The sequence below is a fragment of the Delphinus delphis genome, chromosome 4 (genome assembly GCF_949987515.2).
Source record: "Delphinus delphis chromosome 4, mDelDel1.2, whole genome shotgun sequence".
Classification (NCBI taxonomy): domain Eukaryota; kingdom Metazoa; phylum Chordata; class Mammalia; order Artiodactyla; family Delphinidae; genus Delphinus; species Delphinus delphis.
The window spans coordinates 45,682,105-45,703,737 of NC_082686.1; the positions used below are offsets into that span (position 1 = coordinate 45,682,105).

The following is a 21,633-nucleotide window of genomic DNA, read 5'->3' on the forward strand; positions in this document are numbered from 1 at the left end:
ATATAATTTATACATATTTTTCAGTATAATGTGTGTGTGTGTGTGTATATATATATATAATTTATATACACAGTTGTCCCTTGATATCTGTGAGGGATTGTTTCCAGGAGTCCCCATATATACCAAAATCCGTGGATGCTCAAGGCCCTTATATAAAGTGGCTGACGACAGTCGGGCCTCTGTATCTGCAGGTAGGAAACCTGTAGATACAGAGGGCCAACTACATACAAAATGTACATTTTATTTACATATTTTATTTAGATTTATGTGTAATTTATTAAACTGTAGTTTTAATAAAAGAATACAGGAACCATGGTGATTGTTTAAGTACCGGGGATGCTTCAGAGATGAGGATTTGAGCCCAGTTCACCACTATGTAATCTCAAGCAAATTGGACCATTTCTCTGAACCTCAGTTTCCTCCTGTGTAAATGTGGGCTAATAACAGTACTTACCTCAAAGGATTCTTATAAGGACTAAATAAATAATGCACGTAAGGGCTTAGCTGCATGCCCAGCACATTGAAAAACCTTTCGGAAATATTGGCTATAAAATGCTTGTTACGTAGGAGACGTGGCAGTAAATTTTGTCACAGAGCATTTCTGTGGTTATCTAAAGTTAACCTTGTATAGCTAGAGCATGGTTCTGGTGATCTTAAAATATAGAGCTAGAACTTAAACACACCAAAGCTAAAGTAGTAACGGTCAATTAATTTCTCCCTTGTGCCCCTTCTTTCCAAAATGGCATGTCTTAGCCAAGCTTTTGATGAGTGCTATATTGAAGATAATTTGCTATGGAAGATTCTAAAGGGTTCATTTCTTTTTAAAAATCTCCGCTTGCTATCAGCTATGCAGGTGACAGGTTTTAAATACTGTTGTGTGATTTTTGGAGTCTAGCTTCTAACTCAACCTAGACTGAAAGCAAACTCATCATTAAATAAGGATACAAATTTTTGTTTTCCTCAAAAGGAATTTCTAATCTGTTAAAGTACTTAATAATTACTATAATTTGATCCCAGGTTTTTATACTTGAAAGCACTGAATGAAGTTAATGTCTTTAGCTTACAGCAGATGTTTTATTTCAAATTTATTTAATAGTTGGGGGAATCTTGGGCAAATCACCTAACTTTTCTACCTCACTTGTTTCTACCTCATAAAGTAATGAGTACGTGGTGAAATAATGCATGCAGAGTACCTAGTCTGGCACATGGTAAGCAGTCAATAGGTGACAGTAGTAGCTTTTTTTTTTTTTTTCCCAAACCGACTCTGGGTATTCGCTGCTGACCAGCACCAGGAGTTTTATGTCTTGCTCCTACCCTGGCTCCCACTGCATGATGACGAGTCAGACTGCCAACTGATGCACTTTGACTGAATGTTTCACTGCTTGTTTTTTCAGCTGGCTCCTGTATTACCAAGAGGACATTTCTAATCGTCAGTGTGTGTTAGAAGAAGGGCTGTATGCTGACCTTACTTCCTGTGGCTGCCCAACATCTAGAGTCAAATCCCTCAAGCCCATTGACTATGTAAGTACTTCGCTGATGCATATTTATAAGACTTTTTCTTGTCCAGTTTAATTACCATGAATGATAACATGAAGTTGGAAGAAATAATACAGGGAAAATATAAAAATTTAAGTAACTTGCTTGAAGATTGTAAAATTGAGATTCACTCATGAAATCCAACTAATGAAAGATGGATTTTTTTTTTTTTTTTTTTTGCCGCACCGCGCAGCTTGTGGGATCTTAGTTCCCTGACCAGGGATTGAACCCTGGCCCTCGGCAGTGAAAGCACTGAGTCCTAACCACTGGACCACCAGGGAATTCCCAAGATTGATATTTTTCTTCTTTCTTTGTTTTTTTTTTTCATCAGAATGCAAAATTTAGGAAGTAGAGTAATATAGCCCTGAGCTTAAATGAATACTTTAACAACTTTGGGTGACATTGACAAAGTTACTTAGTTTCCTCATCTATAAAAGATAGTAGTACTTTGTAAGGCCACTGGGATATTAGATGCGATGGTGCTTGTAAAATGCCTAGCACATGGTGAGCGCTCAATAAGTATTAGCTGTTAGTATCGTGACTGTAATTGGTAGAGCTGCTTAATAAAAATAATAACCTGATCATTTTATTATTCTGCTAGATAAGTCACATGACAGCTTGTCTGCTACTTAGGTTTGCAGTGTTACTTTAAGTCACGGAACACCGTTGGTATTGATTTCAAACCTTGTTTTGGGGGAACTAGGGCTTTCCTGCCTAGAGTGTGCAGAGTTATCTGGGTCACCTTGGAGGCTTACATTTATAGAGTAAGTAATTTTACTCCTTTCTATCATATTTACTCAGAATTTTAAGTGTGAGAAAAACAGGATAGCTATTCTGGGACATTCATTCCGGGTCCCTAGTTAGTAGTGTCTTTGCAGAGGAAGTAGTAAGAATCTGGAATATTTTTAAGATGTCTAGTTATGATGATTCCCTAGGAGCATTTGGTCAAAGCTGAGATTTACACAATGATGACTAGAAGCCCAACATGGTGACAGGAGTGACTCAGTCAGATCTTTCAACCAGAGCTGACTCCAGGAGTGATGATCATACTCAGGATCTTCGATCCCAACCTCAGCAATGTAGTCTTTTTTTTCCTTAAGATTTATTATTTATTTTTAATTTTTTAAATTTTTGGCTGCATCAGGTCTTAGTTGCGGCAGGCAGGCTCTTTGTTGCGGCACACGGGCTTCTTTCTGGTGGTGGCGCACAGGCTCCAGAGCTCATGGGCTCTGTAGTTTGCAGCACGTGGCCTCTCTAGTTGAGGCGCATGAGCTCAGTAGTTGTGGCTCATGGGCTTAGTTACCCCGCAGCATGTGGGATCTTAGTTCCCTGACTAGGGATCGAACCCGTGTCCCCTGCATTGTAAGGAGCATTCTTTACCACTGGACCACCAGCGAAGTCCCAGCAATGTAGTCTTATTTCAAGGCATTCCTGGAGAGAGTATTCTTGGTATCAGGGTAAAAATAGAGTCTTGGCTGAGGAACAAGAATAAAAATAGAGGCTCGGTCTCTCTTAGTGGCCTTTAGACACCAACTTGGAAAGACTAAGTGGCTACGATGCTTCCTGTCTATTGGAGGAAAACTGGATTTAAAAAAAAAAAAAAAGAATGTGTTTTGGTCAGTCTCTCCAAGTATTGATAAGGCTGAAAAAGGCATGGGAAAGTAGTCTGCATTTACTGGGAAGGGAACTTTTTAGCAATTTTTAGAGGTCAAACTAGCAGACAGATACTTAGGTGCTCCAAATGAATGGTATTACTATTTTTGTTTGAGGAGTTACATTTCTTCCACATTCATGAAGTCAAAAATAAATAGTTAAAATTAGGAGTAAAAATACAGACAGAGAAAAGAAACGTCTCTACATAAGTTGAATTATGCAGTTGCATGTCCCTGGTTTGGTCCTGTGGAATCCAGGCAGTGTAGATGAAGGTGCCTCTTGGAAAGGATTTGAGAGCTATAGCCTTTTCACTTCAAGAACTGATTAAAGAGTGTATTCAGTTTATGTAAGGAGAGCATATAAGTTTTCTTAATGCCTTTACCAGGTATGTTTTGAATCTCTGAAAGGTCTTTGTTGAAGCCATGTTTAGGCAGTAGGTTTGGTGGTGAAATGGAAGGAATATGAGGTGACATTGGGCATCCCAGTAAAGATCTGCAAGCTGACCAGGAGGCAGCCTCAACAGGTAACATTTCCTTGGTGAAGTCAACCATGCTTCACCCTGGTGGCCCTGAAACCCTGAGTTGATCAGACCTAGGAGATTGATAGGTGAACCAGAAGGCCAACCTGGTAATTTTGTAGGAGGTGGATTCTAGTAACTAGAATACTTGAGAATTCTGTCCTGGGTATTTTTCTGCCTCTCTGGAAGAACGCAGGAAATGGAATTAGTCATCAGACATTTTAATATTTGGATAAAATTAGGTAGATGAGTAGTTTACCTAGGCTAATATTCCCCACAAAAGAGACTCCACCACCCCACCTCCCCAGTTGTTTGTATTCTCCAAATTCTGTGTCTCCGTTCCTTGGAAAATTCTAGACACACTGTATCTATCCTGCTTCTCTGATTACTTTCACAGCCCCTGTCCCCCTACTGTGTTCCCACTTAGGAACTGATACGCCTTTTTCTATAGATTGGTTAATACTACTGCCTATGCCACAATCCAGTGTGATTCTGGATTCATTGTGGGAAATGTTACATCCAGCTGAGTTAACTTTACATATTATATGAGCTAAATTTTTTTATTTTTGCTTTTATTAGTTAAAACTGCAGAATTATGAGGGTGTTGCTTGTAGTTGGCATTCCCAGACATGCTGGGACTTTTAGTGCTAAAGTGTCATAATGGTATAATATTGAGGAATCCTAACACTTCATCTTCATACAAGATCAGTATGTCTTGCAAATGACAGTTTGCTCCAGGCTGATTTCTATCTGTGCAGACATATGTTACATTCTAGAGGTCCATGGATGCATAATTTGCAGTCATTTTACAGCGAAAGGAGCTGCGAGCATGGTTTACAGTTCTGCTTTTCACTAGTGTGACCTTGTACAAATCACCTAATTTATTTTGACCTCAGTTAACTCACCTGTAAAGAAACTGTTAGAACAGGTATTTTTACAGGTATTTTTACAGGTATTTTACATCTTTACATCTTTACATCTTTACACTTCAACAGAATAAGTATCCTGGGCATATTTCTAATTGGACATGAAAAGCAATGTGTCCAGTCTTAGGCCTCACATGGTCTGAGGGAATAAGATGGTATGTTAGCTTTCAATAAAGTTTTGCCAAATAACAGTCCCCAGAACAGTTGGTGAGGGGCTAGAGGTGAGTTGGGAACATTAAGTAAAATGTTTTTTAAGCATTGGTCTAGTCGTGTGTGGGGTAACCTGCTTTTGTTGCATTTCCATGGGAGCAGCAGTCTTCTCATTACTTCTTTAGTGTCTCCATGGTGGCTTGGCATGAAAGTTGGCCTCCTTTGAAGTATAATCCAATCCTGGTAGCTATAAGCAGGCAAAGCAAAAGAAACATTGTAACAAGAGATTGTAGAAAAAGTTCAAATGAAATTTATGACTGTGATGACATAAATGATCTTAAAAGGTAGAATAAGAATTGGCAAGACAATAATTCATTCTGTGCAAGAGTAATGAATAAGGGAGGGGTACAGCTATAAATAGATGACTGTAAATCCAGCCACAGATGAAAGGAAGCAATGACTTTATAAAGTGTAGGGGAGTTTGGTTACTTTTAAATTTTCAGATGAACTTATATATAGTTAATAGCAGTAACAACTGTGTACATTTTGAACATGAAGGCCAACAAAAACCTACAGTAAACATCATACTTCCAAGTAAGATACCTGAAGCATTTCCTTTTAAATTCAGGCAGAAGACAATGGTCTCTACTATCACCACTTCTATTCAACATTATTTTGGAGTCCTAGGCACTTTAATAAGATTAAAACCACAAAAGGTATAAAGGAAGAAACAAAATTGTCAAGAATATCCACAGACAAGTTATTAGGATTAATATGAAATCTTTAAAAGTTGCCGATTACAAGATAAATAGCAATTAAAATATAGGATACTTAGAAATAAATCTAACATATGCAAGTAAGTTCTTTATGAGGAAAATTGTTAAAACTTTCTTGAAGGACATAAAAGATGGAGAGAGATTTTATAGATGAAAAGACTCAATATTGTAAATATTTTGGTCTTCCCCAAATTAATAAAATTTCAGGCAGAATGCTTACAGAATCTTTTGTCTTTTGCAGGGGTGGTGGTAAGACATGATGAGCTCCTTCTAAAATTAATTTGGCAAAGATAGGGATTCAAACTAGCCAAGATTATTTTTAAGAACAATAGGCAGGATCACTTATCCTACCAAATACAGATATTGCATTATTCATCAGTAATAATTAAGGTAGTGAGTATTGGTACAAGGAGAGACCAATAGAAGAGTGGGATAGGAGAGCATAGAAACTGACCTTCATGAATAATGGAATTTGGAAGGTGACAGAAATAGCATTTCAGTGGGACTATTATGAAAGACAGTTGGCCCTTTACATGGAAAAAGATACCATTTGAATCTTGCTTTATTCCAAACACCAAAAATAAACTCCAGATGGATTAATGGCAACCTAAATGTGAAAAACAAACCTGAATGAAATGTACAGTGCCGGGCATATAGTTAGTAATTACGTAATATCTTTGTAAGGTGACAGATGACAACTCGACTTCACGGTGATTGTTTTGAAATGTATAGAAATATTGAACTACTGTATTGTGCACCAGGAACTAACACGGTGTTGTAGGTCAATTATACTTCAAAAACAAACAGACAAACGAACTCATAGAAAAAGAGGTCAAAAAAAAAAGAGGTCAGATTTGTGGTTAACGGGGTGAGGGGTGGCGGAGGGGGAACTGGATGGCAGTTAGTCAAAAGATGCAGACTTCTAGTTATAAGATAAATAAATACTAAAGATGTAACTTGTAATATGATAAATAGAATTAACACTGCTATATGTTATATATGAAAGTTGTTAAGAAAGTAAATCCTAAGAGTTCTCATCACAAGGAAAACAATTTTTTCCCATTTCATTTTGTATCTATATGAGATGACGAGTGCTCACTAAACTTACTGTCCTCCACAACAGTGAGAGGCCCGTGTACCGCAAAAAAAAAAAAAAAAATTAGTGCTGAAAACAACAGAAATGATCTTACATTTCTGGAGGTCAGAAGTCTAAAATAGGTCTTACTGGGGTAAAATTACGGGGTCGGCAAGACTGCATACCTTCTGGGAGACACTAGGGGCGAATCTGATTCTTTAACTTTTCCAGCTTCTAGAGGTGCCCAGCATTCCTTGGCTCATGGCCCTCTTCCATCTTCAAAGTTTATCACTTCAATTTCTGTTCTCTATCCTCTGTCTCTGACCCTCTTATAAGGACCTATGTGATTATATTAGGTCTATCTGGATAATCCAGACAAATATCCCCATCTCTAGATTCTTCACTCTTTTTTTTTTTTTTTTGTGCGATACGCAGGCCTGTCACCGCTGCGGCCTCTCCCGTTGCGGAGCACAGGCTCCGGACGCGCAGGCCCGGCGGCCATGGCTCACGGGCCCAGCCGCTCCGCAGCACGTGGGATCTTCCTGGACCGGGGCACGAACCCGTGTCACCTGCATCAGCAGGCGGACTCCCAACCACTGCACCACCAGAGAAGCCCTAGATTCTTAACTCTTAATCACATTTGCAAAGTCCCTTCCACTATATCAGCTAACATATTCATAGGTTCCAGGATTAGGATGCAGACCTCTTTTTGGATGGTGGTGGGGGAACATTAATTATTGAGCCTACCACAGCAAGCCACAGACTAGAGAATATATTTTCAGCCCTTATAAGCTACAAAGGTTTAATGTATAGAATATAAAAAGAACTCTTTCAAATCAATTGAAAAAAAAAAAGAAAAACCTATTTTAAAAATCAGCAGAGACTATGAATAGCCAGTTCATAAATGTGAGAAAATGGCTAAGAACATACAAAGGATGTTAAACCTCACTAGTGATCCAGTAAATGCAAATTATCAATAAAATAGTAATTAGGTAGCATTACCTTACTTTAGATACAAACATTGGAAGATCTGACAACACCAAAGTTTAGTCTAGTGGCAGAGAAGTGGGATTATTCGTACAAAGCTAGTGGAAGGAGTATCAGTTGCTATGAGGGAAAAATAAGGATGTTTGTTGCAGCATTGATGGATGAAACAAACTATAGTACAGCACAATCATAAAAGGAAATATATTAACTGAGGTTCATGTGTTACTAAGGATGTTACAGTAAGATATATTTCTGTGAAATTTAAAAACAAAGGATGTATAAAGATTCACAACTTCATCATAGTGGTTACTTCTAGGGAGGGGGGGAAAATTAAAATTCATCTGTACATGTTATGATTTTACTTGTTTATACAGTTTGATATAAATATAGTAAAATTCAAATGTATTACTTCTGGGTGCTGGATACATGATCGTCTAGATATTATTTATTCTTTTTTGAAATGTATGATAACTTTTTTTTTAAAGGAAGAAGACCAGTTAGAAAGGTAGGCCTGTGATGAAACTGATTTTCTAAGCCAAGTGAAAGAGGCTCTTATGAGGGGCATTATAGTTCACTGGAGAAGAGTTTGGTTTGAGAGTCTGACAGACCATTGCTTGTTAGCTGAGTGACCCTGGGCATGTTTCTGACCACTCTATGCCTCAACTTTCTCATCGAATAAAATGAGGATTATATGAGCTAGTGCATATGAAGCCTTTAGCACATGAAAACACTCAATAATATTATAATAGCTCATAGACAAGAATTCATATTTGTTGTGCAACATCAAGATTTGATAAGACTGAAAGTATTTATGTGATTTTGTTTTAAATGGGCCAAACTTAGAAGATTCCAGATTAGAGTCTCATTAGAGATTTATGAGCCTTCTATTAGATTTTCATCACTGCAGATACGTTTTTGCCAGCACACTGTTTGGTATTTCTCTGGATTGGAATGGTATTTGAGGTGCACATTATGGTTACTTTCCTTGAATTCAGTCTAGTTGTTCTTAGTTTTTTAGCCATGGTTCACTTGGCAAAGATTAGGGTGAAGTGATATTGTTGGGCTGTACAGATACGGCTGTTCTTAGTGGCTGTTTGCTAGATATTTTTAAAATAAAAGAACATGTTATATTTAGAGTCTAACCAACTAACATTATCCTAAGGTAATATCAACACCTTTTCCATACAAGCAGTGATTTGAAACTCAAAGAACTATACAATGCTAATGTACAGGTCTGTATGTTTTTTTTTTTTTTTTTTGTATGTAAATAAATGAGCATGTTTATTGCCCAAAGGGAAAGAGCCAGGAAAAAGTGGAAGGTGGAAATGTCAGAGACAGATGATATGGGACAAAAGAATTCCCCTGGACTTGGCAACTGGAAATACCTGGAAGAGTGAAGATCTGGTTAAGGCAGATAAGGCTGTAAAGTGCTGAAAAGCAATAGAGATGATAGTAACTTTGTTACTCTGACAGATGAGGCTGCAAAGCCCTTTGGAGATCAGAACGTGAAGGGCTTTGTATACCATGAAAGGAAGTTTTGGACACTTCCTGTTAGAGGTCAGAGCTCAAGAGCTTCCTTCCATCTCAGCGTTTGAACTTGTTTAAGTATCCCAGGCACTTGGCAAATTATCTGGCGTGCAAGAAAAATTCAGAAATGTTTGCTAAATTGAATAATTTCTGCTTTCTTCTAAGCAATGAGAAGTAAGGCAAAATTTTATCAGATGCTTTGTTTTTAGTATTAATAGTCAGTAAACTTTCCAAGTAGTTTTCACCTCTGTTCTCACTTCCAGAATGGCCTCTTTTTCTCCAATAAATGTGGTCTTTGAACGGGATGTTCCCTTTCATTATGTTTTTGTCAGAGGTCTCTCTTCCACCCCCGCCAACTCCCCGCTTTTAGTCTAACACAGACTCTAACTAGAGATATTCTGTGTGATTACACAAACCATGCTTCTAGGACCCAAACATATTTCCATTTCAAAAATCTTTTGACTATGTGCTTTCAAGTTATAGTTTATGTACTCCCTGGAGTGAAAGATTGAAGTCTTGGTCTCATGTTGACACTGAGCTAACCAATATAATTCAATATTTGCTTCGTCTTTAAAATTAGGAAAAGACCATTTGACAGACTTCATTCCACCTCAAAGACTTGCTGTATGGATAAAAAAAATAATGAAAAAAATATCTAAAGTACATATATTCTCTTTACCATCTTGCAAACTCATGCAATTGGTGATTAGGGAAACTAATTCACCCCCATTGTTAAATACTGTTCAAGTTCATATTCAAGTCTGTATAGTTTTAAGAAATGTCAAAAATTAGTAGTTAGATTTAAACATTTTATCCAATATATATTGAAGATGTGTTGATATAAATGTGATCCTTCTAGCAGAGTACCTGTACCCAGGTCTCAGAGCTTCAAATTTAGATGGTGGACACACTTGCTAAGTTGATGGGATAGGTAAGAATGGGGTCATAGATATTACCCAGATGAGCAACATGAAGTCAACTGCTTCAGATAATGTCACACATGCCAATCAAAAATATTCTACATGATAAAATTACTTAGAACATTTTAGAACTATAGTGGAGGGGTTAAGAACACAGCCTCTGAGGCCATTCTGTCTGGTTTCAAATGCCAGCTCTTTTATTTACTGTGTGTGACCTGTGCCTTCATTCTTCATCTGTAAAGTGGGGATAATAATGGTACCCATGTCAAAGGAAAGTTGCATGGATTAAAGGAGTGAACACAGTTCTACAATTCCTAACATGAATGTATTTTGGGATTTGGAATTTTTCATATTTTAAACAGTAATATGGTTCATAGATAGCATATAAGACAATAACCCCAGAAAGGTTCTGGGCAACACCCCATAATTAAACACATTTCTGTTGCTGTAGCAAAATATAATCATGGCTACACAAGTTGGATAAATATTATAAATAGTTTTCTACTTATTCAGATCAGATTTTGTTGCCAAATGAATTCGGTTAAAAAAATCGGGATATATGTATATGTATATATACACACATGTATATATACATATATATATCCATCCATTCACAATCCCTTCTATATAGTTTGTGTGTATGTATGTATATATGATGCCCAGCACATATTAAGTGTCATGTATGTTAGTTCTTACTATTACTGTCATTTAAAATATTATTTTCGTTGATGGAGTGATAAGTTTTCTTTTCATTTATACAGTTTAAGTATTCTTTTCCTTTCTTAACCACAGCCTCCTTTTAGAGGCTGTATCCTCTTTGCATGGCTTAGACTTCACCCAGCAGGAATGTCCTGTTGCTGCTGACACCTAAGAAGAGCCTGTGGCCCCAAATGGTTGGCTGTCTTCTAAGTTAGCATGGACTGAGGCCGAGAGATTTGCAGAGCTCAAATTGTAATTAAGTTCTGGTGGCTTCTGTTGTCCTTGGAAAGTTCAGATTACTCTGTCATCTTCAGTTTTAAAGACTGTTAATAGTGTATATATACTCTTCCTACTTTCATATTTGGAAAATGTATCAGAAAAATAAGATTTTAACATAGTTCTTCAGTGCTCTTTATTTCTGAATGATTGCCTTCCTAACCTTTAGGTACATTTATAAATCGAGTACATTTATGAATTTAAGTACAGTTGACCATTGAACAACACAGGGGTTTAGGGGTGCTAACCCCCCTGTCTCCACCCCCATAGGCAGTGGAAAATCTACGTACTGCTATTTCTGCCTCAAGACAAAGGAATTGATAAATGCCTCACCCAAGGGCAGGAAGGTGAAACAATTTGGATAGAATCAGGACTCGAACCCAGTTCCTTTGATTCCATATATTGTGATCTCTAATGAACACAAACTTTCCCCAACACTTAGTTAATTTAAAGAACTGTAAAATGAAAATACAGATACTAAATTTATTGGGGAAAAATCCACGTTCGGGTGGATCTGCACAGTTCAAACCCATGTTCAAGGATCAACTGTGTATTTATAAATTAAGACCATTTAAGTAAAAATAATTTAAATAGAGAAAAGTCAAGTTAAATATATATCTCAAACCTCTAAAGACGGAATGACTTTAAGCTTAGAAACAATAGTTGTTCACAAATGAAAAGTTTGATAGATGGGACCACATGATGATATCTCGTTGTTGTTAATGGAAAGGAGGGAGGTTTGTCCATCCCTGTTAGTCATGTTTCCTACTTGGTTAATGCTGTTGGTTTGTGTTCTTTGCCCATTTAGGTACTGGGTCTCTTAGAGGATCCTTACTGATTTATGTAAACTTGTAAAAATATCTTCAGTCATTTTCTGCAATTTTTTTCTCAATCTTCCTGCATGATCATTTTTAAAACAATTTTTGAGATCCCCTCCATCAGATTTTGCATTGTTATCGTAAGATAAATTTCTAGGTCCAGAATTGCTAGATTGTCTTTGAAATGGGGAGTGAATTTGATGCGATGTGAGTGATAATGGTAGTCTTTTAAAAAATGCCTTTGAAAAAAATAAAAAACACCTTTGTGGACATTCCACAAAAGGAAGGTGAAAAATGTACACAGGACCTATTTTCTTAGAATATCACTTAGCATTTAAGTTATATCCTCACATAAGATTTTAATTTTTCCCTGTGGAATATAAAAGAGTTACCTCATGTCAGCGTTAAATGCCTGTAATGTAAGTGCCACTCTTACCACAGCAAACTCTTTACTGGGGAGAGTGTTGCTGGTGGTCGATCACGAGCCCAGTCCAGGCTCCTTGCCTGTCTGCCCTTCCTTACTAATTAGCAACTCAACAAGTAGAGGTAAGCTGAAATGTTTCTTCATTAGCTTAAGGGTGAGAATGTTGGGAAAAGTCCAGCAATAAAGTCAGGGGCTTATCTGTGGATTTTGACTGTCCACTAATTTTCGGTCACCAGTTTTAGTGGGTAATTTAAAGGCTGCTATTGGCTGCATTTCTAAACTACTACTGTTCTCGACCCTCCTATAAGGACACTTCTTCTATAAATTGTTGGCATGCTTCCAGTTTTTATTTTGCAGATAGCAGAAGAGGAGCCTGATCTGGTCTGCAGTCACTCAGGAACCTCAGTGACTTGAGAGGAATTTCCATTCCTGACCCAGTTTATGTTGTTTACTGAAGGAAAATCAGTGCTCCCGGGCAGTCTTTTTATGCTTAGCTTACTGTCTCACTGCACACAGTGACGCTTACCTTCTTTTCCAGCATCCTCTAACCCCTCAGTCTGCACTATCTGATACCATAGCACTAGCCACATGTAGTTTTTTTAATTAAAATTAGATAAAACAAATTCACTTTGGTCACACGAGCCACATTTCAAATGCTCAATGGCCATGTACGGCTAGGAGCTACCATACTGAAGATACGGATATACAATATTGCTGTCGCTGCAGAAAGTTCCGTTGGACAGTGCTTCACACCTTCCTTGATCCACAGGCAACCTTTGCCACATAACATAAAGAGAAAATTACAACACGTTTTACCTATTTTAGAAACCTGGAAATTTCTCGGTATTCTTTCTCTATCTTTCCTTGTATTTCAAAGGTAGCATATTTCATCCTTTTCAAAGCAATCCTTTCCTCATGGACTGATTCCAGTCAGGGGTTCTGCACTGATGGGACAGTGGATTGGACCTCCGCCTTCTTCCCTAGAACCACCCCTCTTGTCTTGCATCATTCAGGTTCTTCCCGTTATGCTGCCACCTTCCACCGTGCCTGCCACGTGGACCAGCCGCCGATTTCCCTCCTCTTTACCAAACTTCTCTAAAAAATAACCTGTATGCCGTCTACAATCTCTTCCCGCTTATTCCTCAGCCCTTTCAGCCTAGATTCTGCCCCTCATCTCCTGCATGTGGCTCAGTGAGCTCTCTCATTGGTTACCAGCTGCCCCCTGGTCGCCAAACCCAATCAGCCTCATCGCAGTCACCCTCTTCCTTGAAATCGCAAAAGTATTTGATACTGTGGCCAACTCTTCCTTATAATTTTCTTTCTCCTTTACTTCTGTGATATGTCCTCTTTGGTCTCCTCTCTCCTAGTTCAGTCACCTCCACAGGCCTGCCTTTGATCACCACCCGCTTCGTTTGTCAGCACAGTTCTGTCCTCCTGTCATTTCCATTTTCTTACCCATAACTGGCTCCAGTTATTACCCAGATTCTGAGAGTTCCCAGATTATCATCCCTACATTCGATCTTCTCCCTGAACTCCAGATCAGAAGGTCCAGTGTTCATTGGACATTTCTGCTAGGATTATTCTGTCTCTATCTCAACCTTCAAACCTCCAGTTCTCAATATAAGTTCTCAGCTGCGGGGCGTATTTCCTCTCCAGATTTTCTTATAATTAGTGTTGACTCTTGAACAACATGGGGGTTAGGGGTGCCGACCCTCCGCACATTTGAAAATCAGCGTGTGCCTTTACTGGTGGCCCTCCATTTCCGAGGTTCCACATCCAAGGATTCAACCACCCTCAGACTGTGTAGGATGTATTTATTGAAAAAAATCCCTGTACAATTGGATCTGTGCAGTTCAAACCCTTGTTGTTCACGGGTTGACTCTGTACCACCGTGCCCCCAGCCCCACTCTCGCACATGTTTTTTCTCACTTTCTCATTCCATCTGTTTGTCTCACTTGGTCTCTCTCATCACTGCGATAGTTTTTCTGGCCATCCCTTATTCGCCAATCCTAACCTTCCAACACCCCCCCCACCACCACCACCTCCTGTTTTAGGTCTGACTCTTCTTCTTTGGCCTGGGGGATTCTTCCCCTGTACTGATACTTGCATTCTTTCTTTTCTTCACTCATGTTGTTGCCAGATAAGTTTTCTGAAGTCCATTTAAAGAAAAATATGTGCAAACACATTTACATGCAAACATAGGCATAATAATTACCAATTTAAATTTTTGAATAAATATTTCCATGGTTCAAAAATCCAAAAGGAACCAAAAGGCATGCAGGGAAAAACTTGGCTCCCACTTGGGCCTTTTATCTTCTCAGATCCTAGTTTCCTGACAGACATATTCGCCATGGAGTAGTTTTATATTGATTTTTTTAAGGAAAATTTTAATGCATATAAAGCACATGTTATATGTGTGTGTACATAAATTTTCCCTTCTCTACACAAATGGCAGCATAAGAAATGTGCTCTTCTGCACTACTCTTTGTCTTTGCCACGAAAGAACATATCTTAGAGATCTTTCGTAACAATCTCATTCTTTTGTACAGCTGTATAGAATTCCTCCACAATTTACTTAACCCGTGCCCACTTGATGGACATTTAAGTCATTCTCCATCCTTTGCTATTCCAAACACTGCTGCCAGGAATAACACTTTGATAAGTCATTTTGCTCTTATGCAAGTGTATCTACAGGTCACTTGTGAGAGCTGGTCGTTGGACTGTTTATTTACTGTTCTCTGAACGTCCACAGTCCCTGTCCCCAGTGCTCTGCTTCTCATGTACCAACTTACACATAGTTCAGCCCCTTCCTACTCCTCTGCCCAAAAGCCTTCAAGGACTCCCTGTTGGCAGTACATCTGTCTCTGCCCTGTCAGTGTAAAGGAGAAGCAGGCAACTCAATACACAGTAGCAAACAGTGGGAGCGCTCGGCACTGTTTCTTGTTGGACTCTGTGTTCTAGCTACATACGTCTACCTGCTGTTTCCCTAACGTGGCCCGTGCCTTTCTGTCTCCCTTCTTTGCACAGAGTGCCTTCCCTTTATTCTCTGTAGGCCTCTCCAGATCCGTGGCATCTTTGGAGACTGAGCTCCTACACCACCGTGTCTGTGAAGCTTCCTTGATTCCTGCACCCTTCTGCTAGAAAGAGTCTGGGCTTCCCCTGGGTACTTTCATAGGGCATATCCTTCTCTGCCCTGGATTACATGCCGATATCCGTGCAATTCTTCTAGTTTAGCTTCTAGTTAGTAATGCCCCAGACATAAGGATGGTGACTTGTTTTGATTTCTCATCCCCCAGAAGTTGCCTAACATGGTGTCTTGTATATACCAATGAATGAGAAAGAGCAAAGTTGATTCTATTCTTGTCTGACGTGAGGGTTGGGGGAATACTTAAGAGCCTAGAGCCAAGAAGTCTTGTATTCTCAGTGACTGCTCCTGTGACCTCCTGGGAAATGCGAGTTCTGTTCCATTCTATGTTTATTCTATGGCCAGCTAAAAGCATTGGCAGGACCAAAAATGCGGTCTGTATTACAGCACAACCAGACCTTAATATGTGATTGGAACCAGGTCTCCATTTTTATTATGACAGCGAGACTCCTTTTTTCAAGCTTCAATTATTTACAAAAAAATTGAATAAAAATTATTTATGGAATCTAGTCTCACCACTGCAGCTTTGACTGTAAGGCCATTAGAGGGTAGAGCAGTAAACTGCATATGAAACCGTGGATCAGGGTACCCTGCGTTCTAAATGGGATGTCACTGAGGTGTGGCCACTGTGTATGGTGATGTTTTCTCTTTTCTGTGCTGTTAGGTTTTCGAAGAACCCTCCATTAGCCTTTTTGCTCTGGAACATTGTGAGGGGAGAGAGTTACATCTAGAAGAGGCTGTGAACTCTGTTCTGAACAAGGACCTGCACTTCTACACCCAGTCTGTGTGGGTAAAAAGTGGACTGTAAGTATGGGACAAGGGCCTGGCCTGCTTCAGTCACTCTTGTAGGACAGAGTTGCACGGTTGCTTTTTATTCCCCCACAGCTGCTGTTACTTGGTCTGATGGTACTCTTACTCCTTCTTTTCTCTCTCCATGTAATAATAGTAGTTTCTCTCAAATAAGAGAAGACAGTGGACTGTGTCCAGTATGAAGTAGCAGGCAGTGGTCTGGGAGAAGAGCCTGCTGCGAGAGAAGGGCTGCCACGTGTTCAGAACATGTGTCCTAGAGAAGGTGGACCAGATGACCGTAGCAATTTGAGCCCACTTTCCTTTCAGAAGAAACTTAATTAAACCAGCCGCTTTGACTGGTTGAGACCATTGCCTGCTTATGACAAGTGACTAAAACTAATAGGGTTTTTTTGTATTTTGATTTGACATCTTGTTTATTCTAGAGCTGTTTGCTCCAAGGCAGTTATTTTCAGGCTGGATGTCCTGGCTGACCCAGCCCACCTACCAGCGTTGCTGTTCATTCAGGATGTCAGTCAGGGTGGATCCAGGTCTTGCAGGGCCTGCACTTTTACAATCTAGGGAGATGACTCTAAGAAAAGAAATAAAAAATGATGGGTATGAACTTCATTAGGTATGAACTTGCAAATTTATTCAGAACAGAAATGGTAAGTGGCCTGCAAGGGAGGGGCCCTGAAGTTGAAGCTCTAATGCTTCCTAGAAAATCTACATCTCAGGCCGTTTCTGAGAGTGGCTGTCAGCCTGCCCCTCCTCCTGTACCTTTGGTGTTTAGGTACCAAAAGTCATCTGAAAGAACACACATTGCTCTCAGTGATTAATATAAAGATGCCTATTTTTTATGTCTTATGACTTTGAAATTGTGTGATAATCAACTCTCCTTGTTAAACTATCTTGGGGATAATGAAAGACAAAGCTGAGACTATAAGTTGATTTGAAAACTGAGTTAACTATTATAATAAGTGGTTTCTGTATCATTCACGTGTACAGCAGTTTAAACTTTCTTCTGCAAAGCATTTCACATGGTTTGACGTTTATTAAACATAAATTGCTTTACTCTCTCTAAGCATAATAATCCCTATATTATATTCCAGTATATCCTTTACCACTTAACTAACTCTGAACTGAATTCTACATCCCTGTGAAAGTTAGGACTTTCACAGCAGTTTTTTTAATAATAAATTTATTTATTTTTGGCTGCGTTGGGTCTTCATTGTTGCGTGTGGGCTTTTTCTAGCTGTGGCGAGCGGGGGCCACCCTTCCTTGCGGTGCACGTGCTTCTCATTGCAGTAGCTTCTCTTGTTGCGGAGCATGGGCTCTCGGCGTGCAGGCTCAGTAGTTGTGGGATCTTCCTGGACCCAGGGATCGAACCCGTGTCCCCTGCATTGGCAGGTGGATTCTTAACCACTGCACCACCAGGGAACTCCCTTACAGCTTTTTTATACATTTCTTTTCTTTACATTTCTAAGTGGAACCGATAGTTACTGACTCACTTCTGGAAATTTCTCACGAGCTTATTTCACTCTTTTGTAGAAAACTGCTGCCATTTTACCGTAACATTCTTATTGCTTCTCTTTAGTTTATTATGTACCTCCTCTCACTGTTCTGGATTCTCTGACAGAGAATTGGTACATGGAGTAAGGACTAGTGAAGGCTGTCTGAAGGTTTTCCTAGGCCACAGATGGCTCCCAGAATGCCACTTAATGCACAGCCAGCTGCCCTCAGTGACAAGTTTTGTTTTGTTCTGTTTAATCCCTGTATTATGCCACATCTCTGATCTGTGGTGGTAATGGGGGCCAAGTTAATGCTTTTCAACTGTGAAATTCATTAGATTAATATATAATGAGGTATAGTTTATTGAAACCTTGCCTAGGTTTTATAACTGAGACATTCCTGCCTGTCTAAAAAGAACCTGCAAAGCTGGAGAGGTAGCTCAGCCCCTCCATGGTCATGCTGTCCTGACTCTGCACCAACCTGATGGTTTATTTAGATTGTGTTGGCAAGAAGGGGTAGAGGGAAGGTCATATGCCTTGTTCATCCATTCATAATTTAGCCAAGCCTGATCTTGGCTGTGGAGAGCAGGAGGCTTCGTCTGAACCAAGCAAGGCAGCCACCTCGTCTTCATGCCTACTTTCTGAAAGCACCATATGCCATGACCTGGAGTCCTGCTGAGAATTTCAGATCCTCCTGGCAGTCCCAGCTTATTCTCCTTAGTTTGATAACCACCTCAAGCAGGGCTCAGCAAACCTTTTCAGTAGGGGCCAGGTGGTCTTTTCAGTTTGTTGGCTATCCTGACTCTGTCACAAGCATTCAACCTGCCATTGTGGTGCTGAAGCAGCCGAGGCCAATCTGGAAAGGAATGGGCGTGACTGTGTGCCACTGAATGAGTCTCCAGGCTCCAGACACTCACCTTGAGGCCCTGCACACTTTGACACCCTGTAACTTGGCCCGATTTGAAGGCCCCTGGGGTACTGAGAAGTATTTGCAAAGGAGCTAGACCTTGAAGTAAGGGTTCAGACCAGATTTCTGTGGATAATTTTAAGTAGCCCTTGCTGGGAGTTGTTGTGGAAGGAGGTGTGTCTGCAGAGGTCACCGGAGCTGTCCAGAGAGGCTGTGAAGGATGTGGGACAGTGAGCCTAAGAGTGGAGAGGAAACAGGTGGTTTTTAACTGGGTGAGTAGGGAGGAATTACGGTCTATCTCTGAATGTTAAAATGTTAGGAAAATAACTTGGTATCATCAAAGGAACAAAGAATTCTAAAGCTGGAGGGAACCTTGTTTTGGACATAAGAAAACCAGATTCCTGATGAATCTAAATCTTCTAAGCCACAGTCCAGTGGGCTTTCTCCTAGTCCTCCCTGCTTTTTCCGTTAAAATATACAATTGCACAATGTTTTTTCTTAAAAACAGTCTACAAACCTGGAGGTTTTAAAGAAGGAACCCTATATGGTATAGTAAGAGGTATTTTTGTTAAGAGATTGCTTTCTGTTTTAAGCATCCCATTTTGTTTCCTTTCCTCTTCTCGTATAGGTGGATAGCTTATGAAGGATCCAATTTCTTAGGAAGACAAATCCTACTCAAGCCTAATGAGATCCCAAATTGGACAGCATTCAGTGGATGGAAAACAATTGGTTCCCTCCGTCCTATGAAGCAGGTAAGGAGAAGAGAACCATACGATCCAAAATAGCTCCATTTCTTAGTAGAAATGTCAAAACCCACAGCATCTGAACTATGGACCGTTTAATTTAGTTTGCCATTTATGTTATAGGAGGATCTGATTAGGATGGGGATTTTATAGATTTTAACTAATTCATAAAATTGTACCTAAGGTCAGCACTGGGTTTTAGCTTTGAGTCCAGAGTCCTATTGACCTTGTTGCCTTTTCGTGGGAAAATAAGTATCATAAGCTCTGTGGCAAGCAGTGGAAAGAAGAATGAACTCTGAGAGTGCACTAGTTTTACTTCCTAAGTACTTGGCTTTTTCCCCCCACTTATGTAATACTCAGGATGGATCCTGGCAATTTAATTAACATAGTATTTATTGCACACCTACTGCTTGTCAGTCTTCTATTCAAAAGCTTCCCACTGTACTTCGGATATAGTCTAATCTCTTCAACGTGTCCTATGTGATCTGGCTCCCCCTGGCTTCTCCAGCCTCATCTCTCATCATCTCCCACTCACACGCATGGCTGTCACATGCACCAGCACACAGAGTGTTTTCCCACGCTTAACACAGGCTCTGCCCTCTGTCTAGAAGTTTCTCCCCCCATTCTTTGCCAGGCTAGTTCTTACTTCTCCTTCTAAGTTCATCTGTAGTTTCAGGTCCTCCGGGAAGCCTGTTTCACTCTCTCTCTAAAACCAAACTACATCCTTAAAGACCTGGTTCTTTTTCTACAAGACACTGCCTGCCGTTTGTCATGACATAGTTGTTGTTGGACTGGGTGCTTTCTCACTCTGCTAGAAGCCCTGTGAAGGCAGGGGCTGTGCATACTCTACCCTGTCACAATGTCTGGCACATTGTAGGAACTCAGGGACTATCTGTTTAATGAAGGAATGAATGTATAAATGGATAAGTGAATGTTTGACATTATGCAGAAAAATTATGGAAGATGTATAAGGGTAGACATGATTTTGGCCTTCTTGGAGCTTACATTTTTGTTGGGTAAAAAACATGTCCAACTCAAAGCAGTAATATAAACTGCAAAGTGGGGAGGGGCCAAGATGGCAGACTAGAAAGACCCTGAGCTTACCTCCTCTCACAAGCACACCAAAATCACAACGATCTGCAGAACAGCCATCGATGAAAAAGACTGGAACCTATCAGAAAAGACATTCTATAACTGAAGACATATAGAAGGAACCACAACGAGTAGGAGGGACAGACTTGCAATATAATCAAATCACATACCCCTGAGTGGGTGACCCAAAACCTGGAGAATAATTATATTGCAGAAGTTCTCCCAAAGGAGTGAGGGTTCTGAGCCCTACATTGGGCTCACCAGCCTGGGGGTCCTGCACCAGGAAGACGATCCCCCAGAGCATTTGGCTTTGAAGGCCAGTGGGGCTTAATTTCGGGAGCCCCACAGGACAGGGGAAAATAGAGATGTCACTCTTAAACGGTGCAAACAAAATCTCATACACAATGCCCAGGGCAAAAGCAGTAATTTGATAAGAACCTGGGCCAGACCTACCTGCTGGTCTTGGAGAGCCTCTCAAAGAGGTAGGTGGCAAACGGATCAGTGAGCTGGAAGACAGAGTAGTGGAAATCACTGACACTAAACAAAAGAAGAAAAGAGAAAAAAAAGAGGACAGTATAAGAGCCCTCTGGTACAACATCAAGCACACTAATATTTACATTGTAGGGGTCCCAGAAGGAGAAGAGCAGGAGAAAGGGCCTGAGAAAATATCTGAGACATAATAGCTGAAAACTTCCCTAACCTGGAGAAAGAAATAGTCACTCTAGTCCAGGAAGCACAGAGAGTCCAATACAGGATTAACCCAAAGAGGAACATACCAAGACACATTGTAATTAAAATGACAAAAATTAAGGATATAGAGAGAATATTAAAAGCAGTGAGGGAAAAGCAACATATAACATACAAGGGAACTCCCATAAAGCTATCAGCTGATTTTTCAGCAGAAACTGCAGGCCAGAAGGGAGTGGCATGATATATTTAAAGTGATGAAAGGGAAAAACCTACAAGCAAGAATATTCCACCCATCAAGGTTCTTGTTCACATCTGATGGAGAAATCAAAATCTCTACAGACAAGCAAAAGCTAAAAAGAGTTCAGCACAACCAAACCAGCTTTACAACAAATGTTAGAGGAACTTCTCTAGGCAAAAAAGAAAAGGCCACAACAAGAAACAAGAAAATTATGAAATGAAGAAGCTCACCGGTAAA

General features: G+C 39.8%; 1 protein-coding gene and 1 long non-coding RNA gene across 3 annotated transcripts in view; one reads left to right on the forward strand and one right to left on the reverse strand.

Moving 5' to 3' along the window:
* The window catches only part of CRYBG3 (crystallin beta-gamma domain containing 3), a 114,926-nt gene that overhangs the window by 81,111 nt on the left and 12,182 nt on the right, over positions 1-21,633 (forward strand). Inside the window, exons 17-19 of the mRNA XM_060010509.1 lie at positions 1,395-1,521; positions 16,094-16,233; positions 19,262-19,385. Coding sequence (XP_059866492.1) covers positions 1,395-1,521; positions 16,094-16,233; positions 19,262-19,385 — 391 coding nt within the window. The remainder of the gene's footprint in view (positions 1-1,394; positions 1,522-16,093; positions 16,234-19,261; positions 19,386-21,633) is intronic.
* On the reverse strand, positions 4,640-20,549 carry LOC132424641 (uncharacterized). 2 transcript variants are annotated; one of them, XR_009519232.1, is made up of 3 exons: positions 20,481-20,549; positions 16,724-16,807; positions 4,640-5,029 (listed from the first exon to the last, which is right to left on the reverse strand). It is a non-coding gene; the product is annotated as an uncharacterized lncRNA (long non-coding RNA). The 2 variants fall into 2 exon arrangements; XR_009519231.1 differs by lacking the exon at positions 20,481-20,549 and adding an exon at positions 18,644-18,731.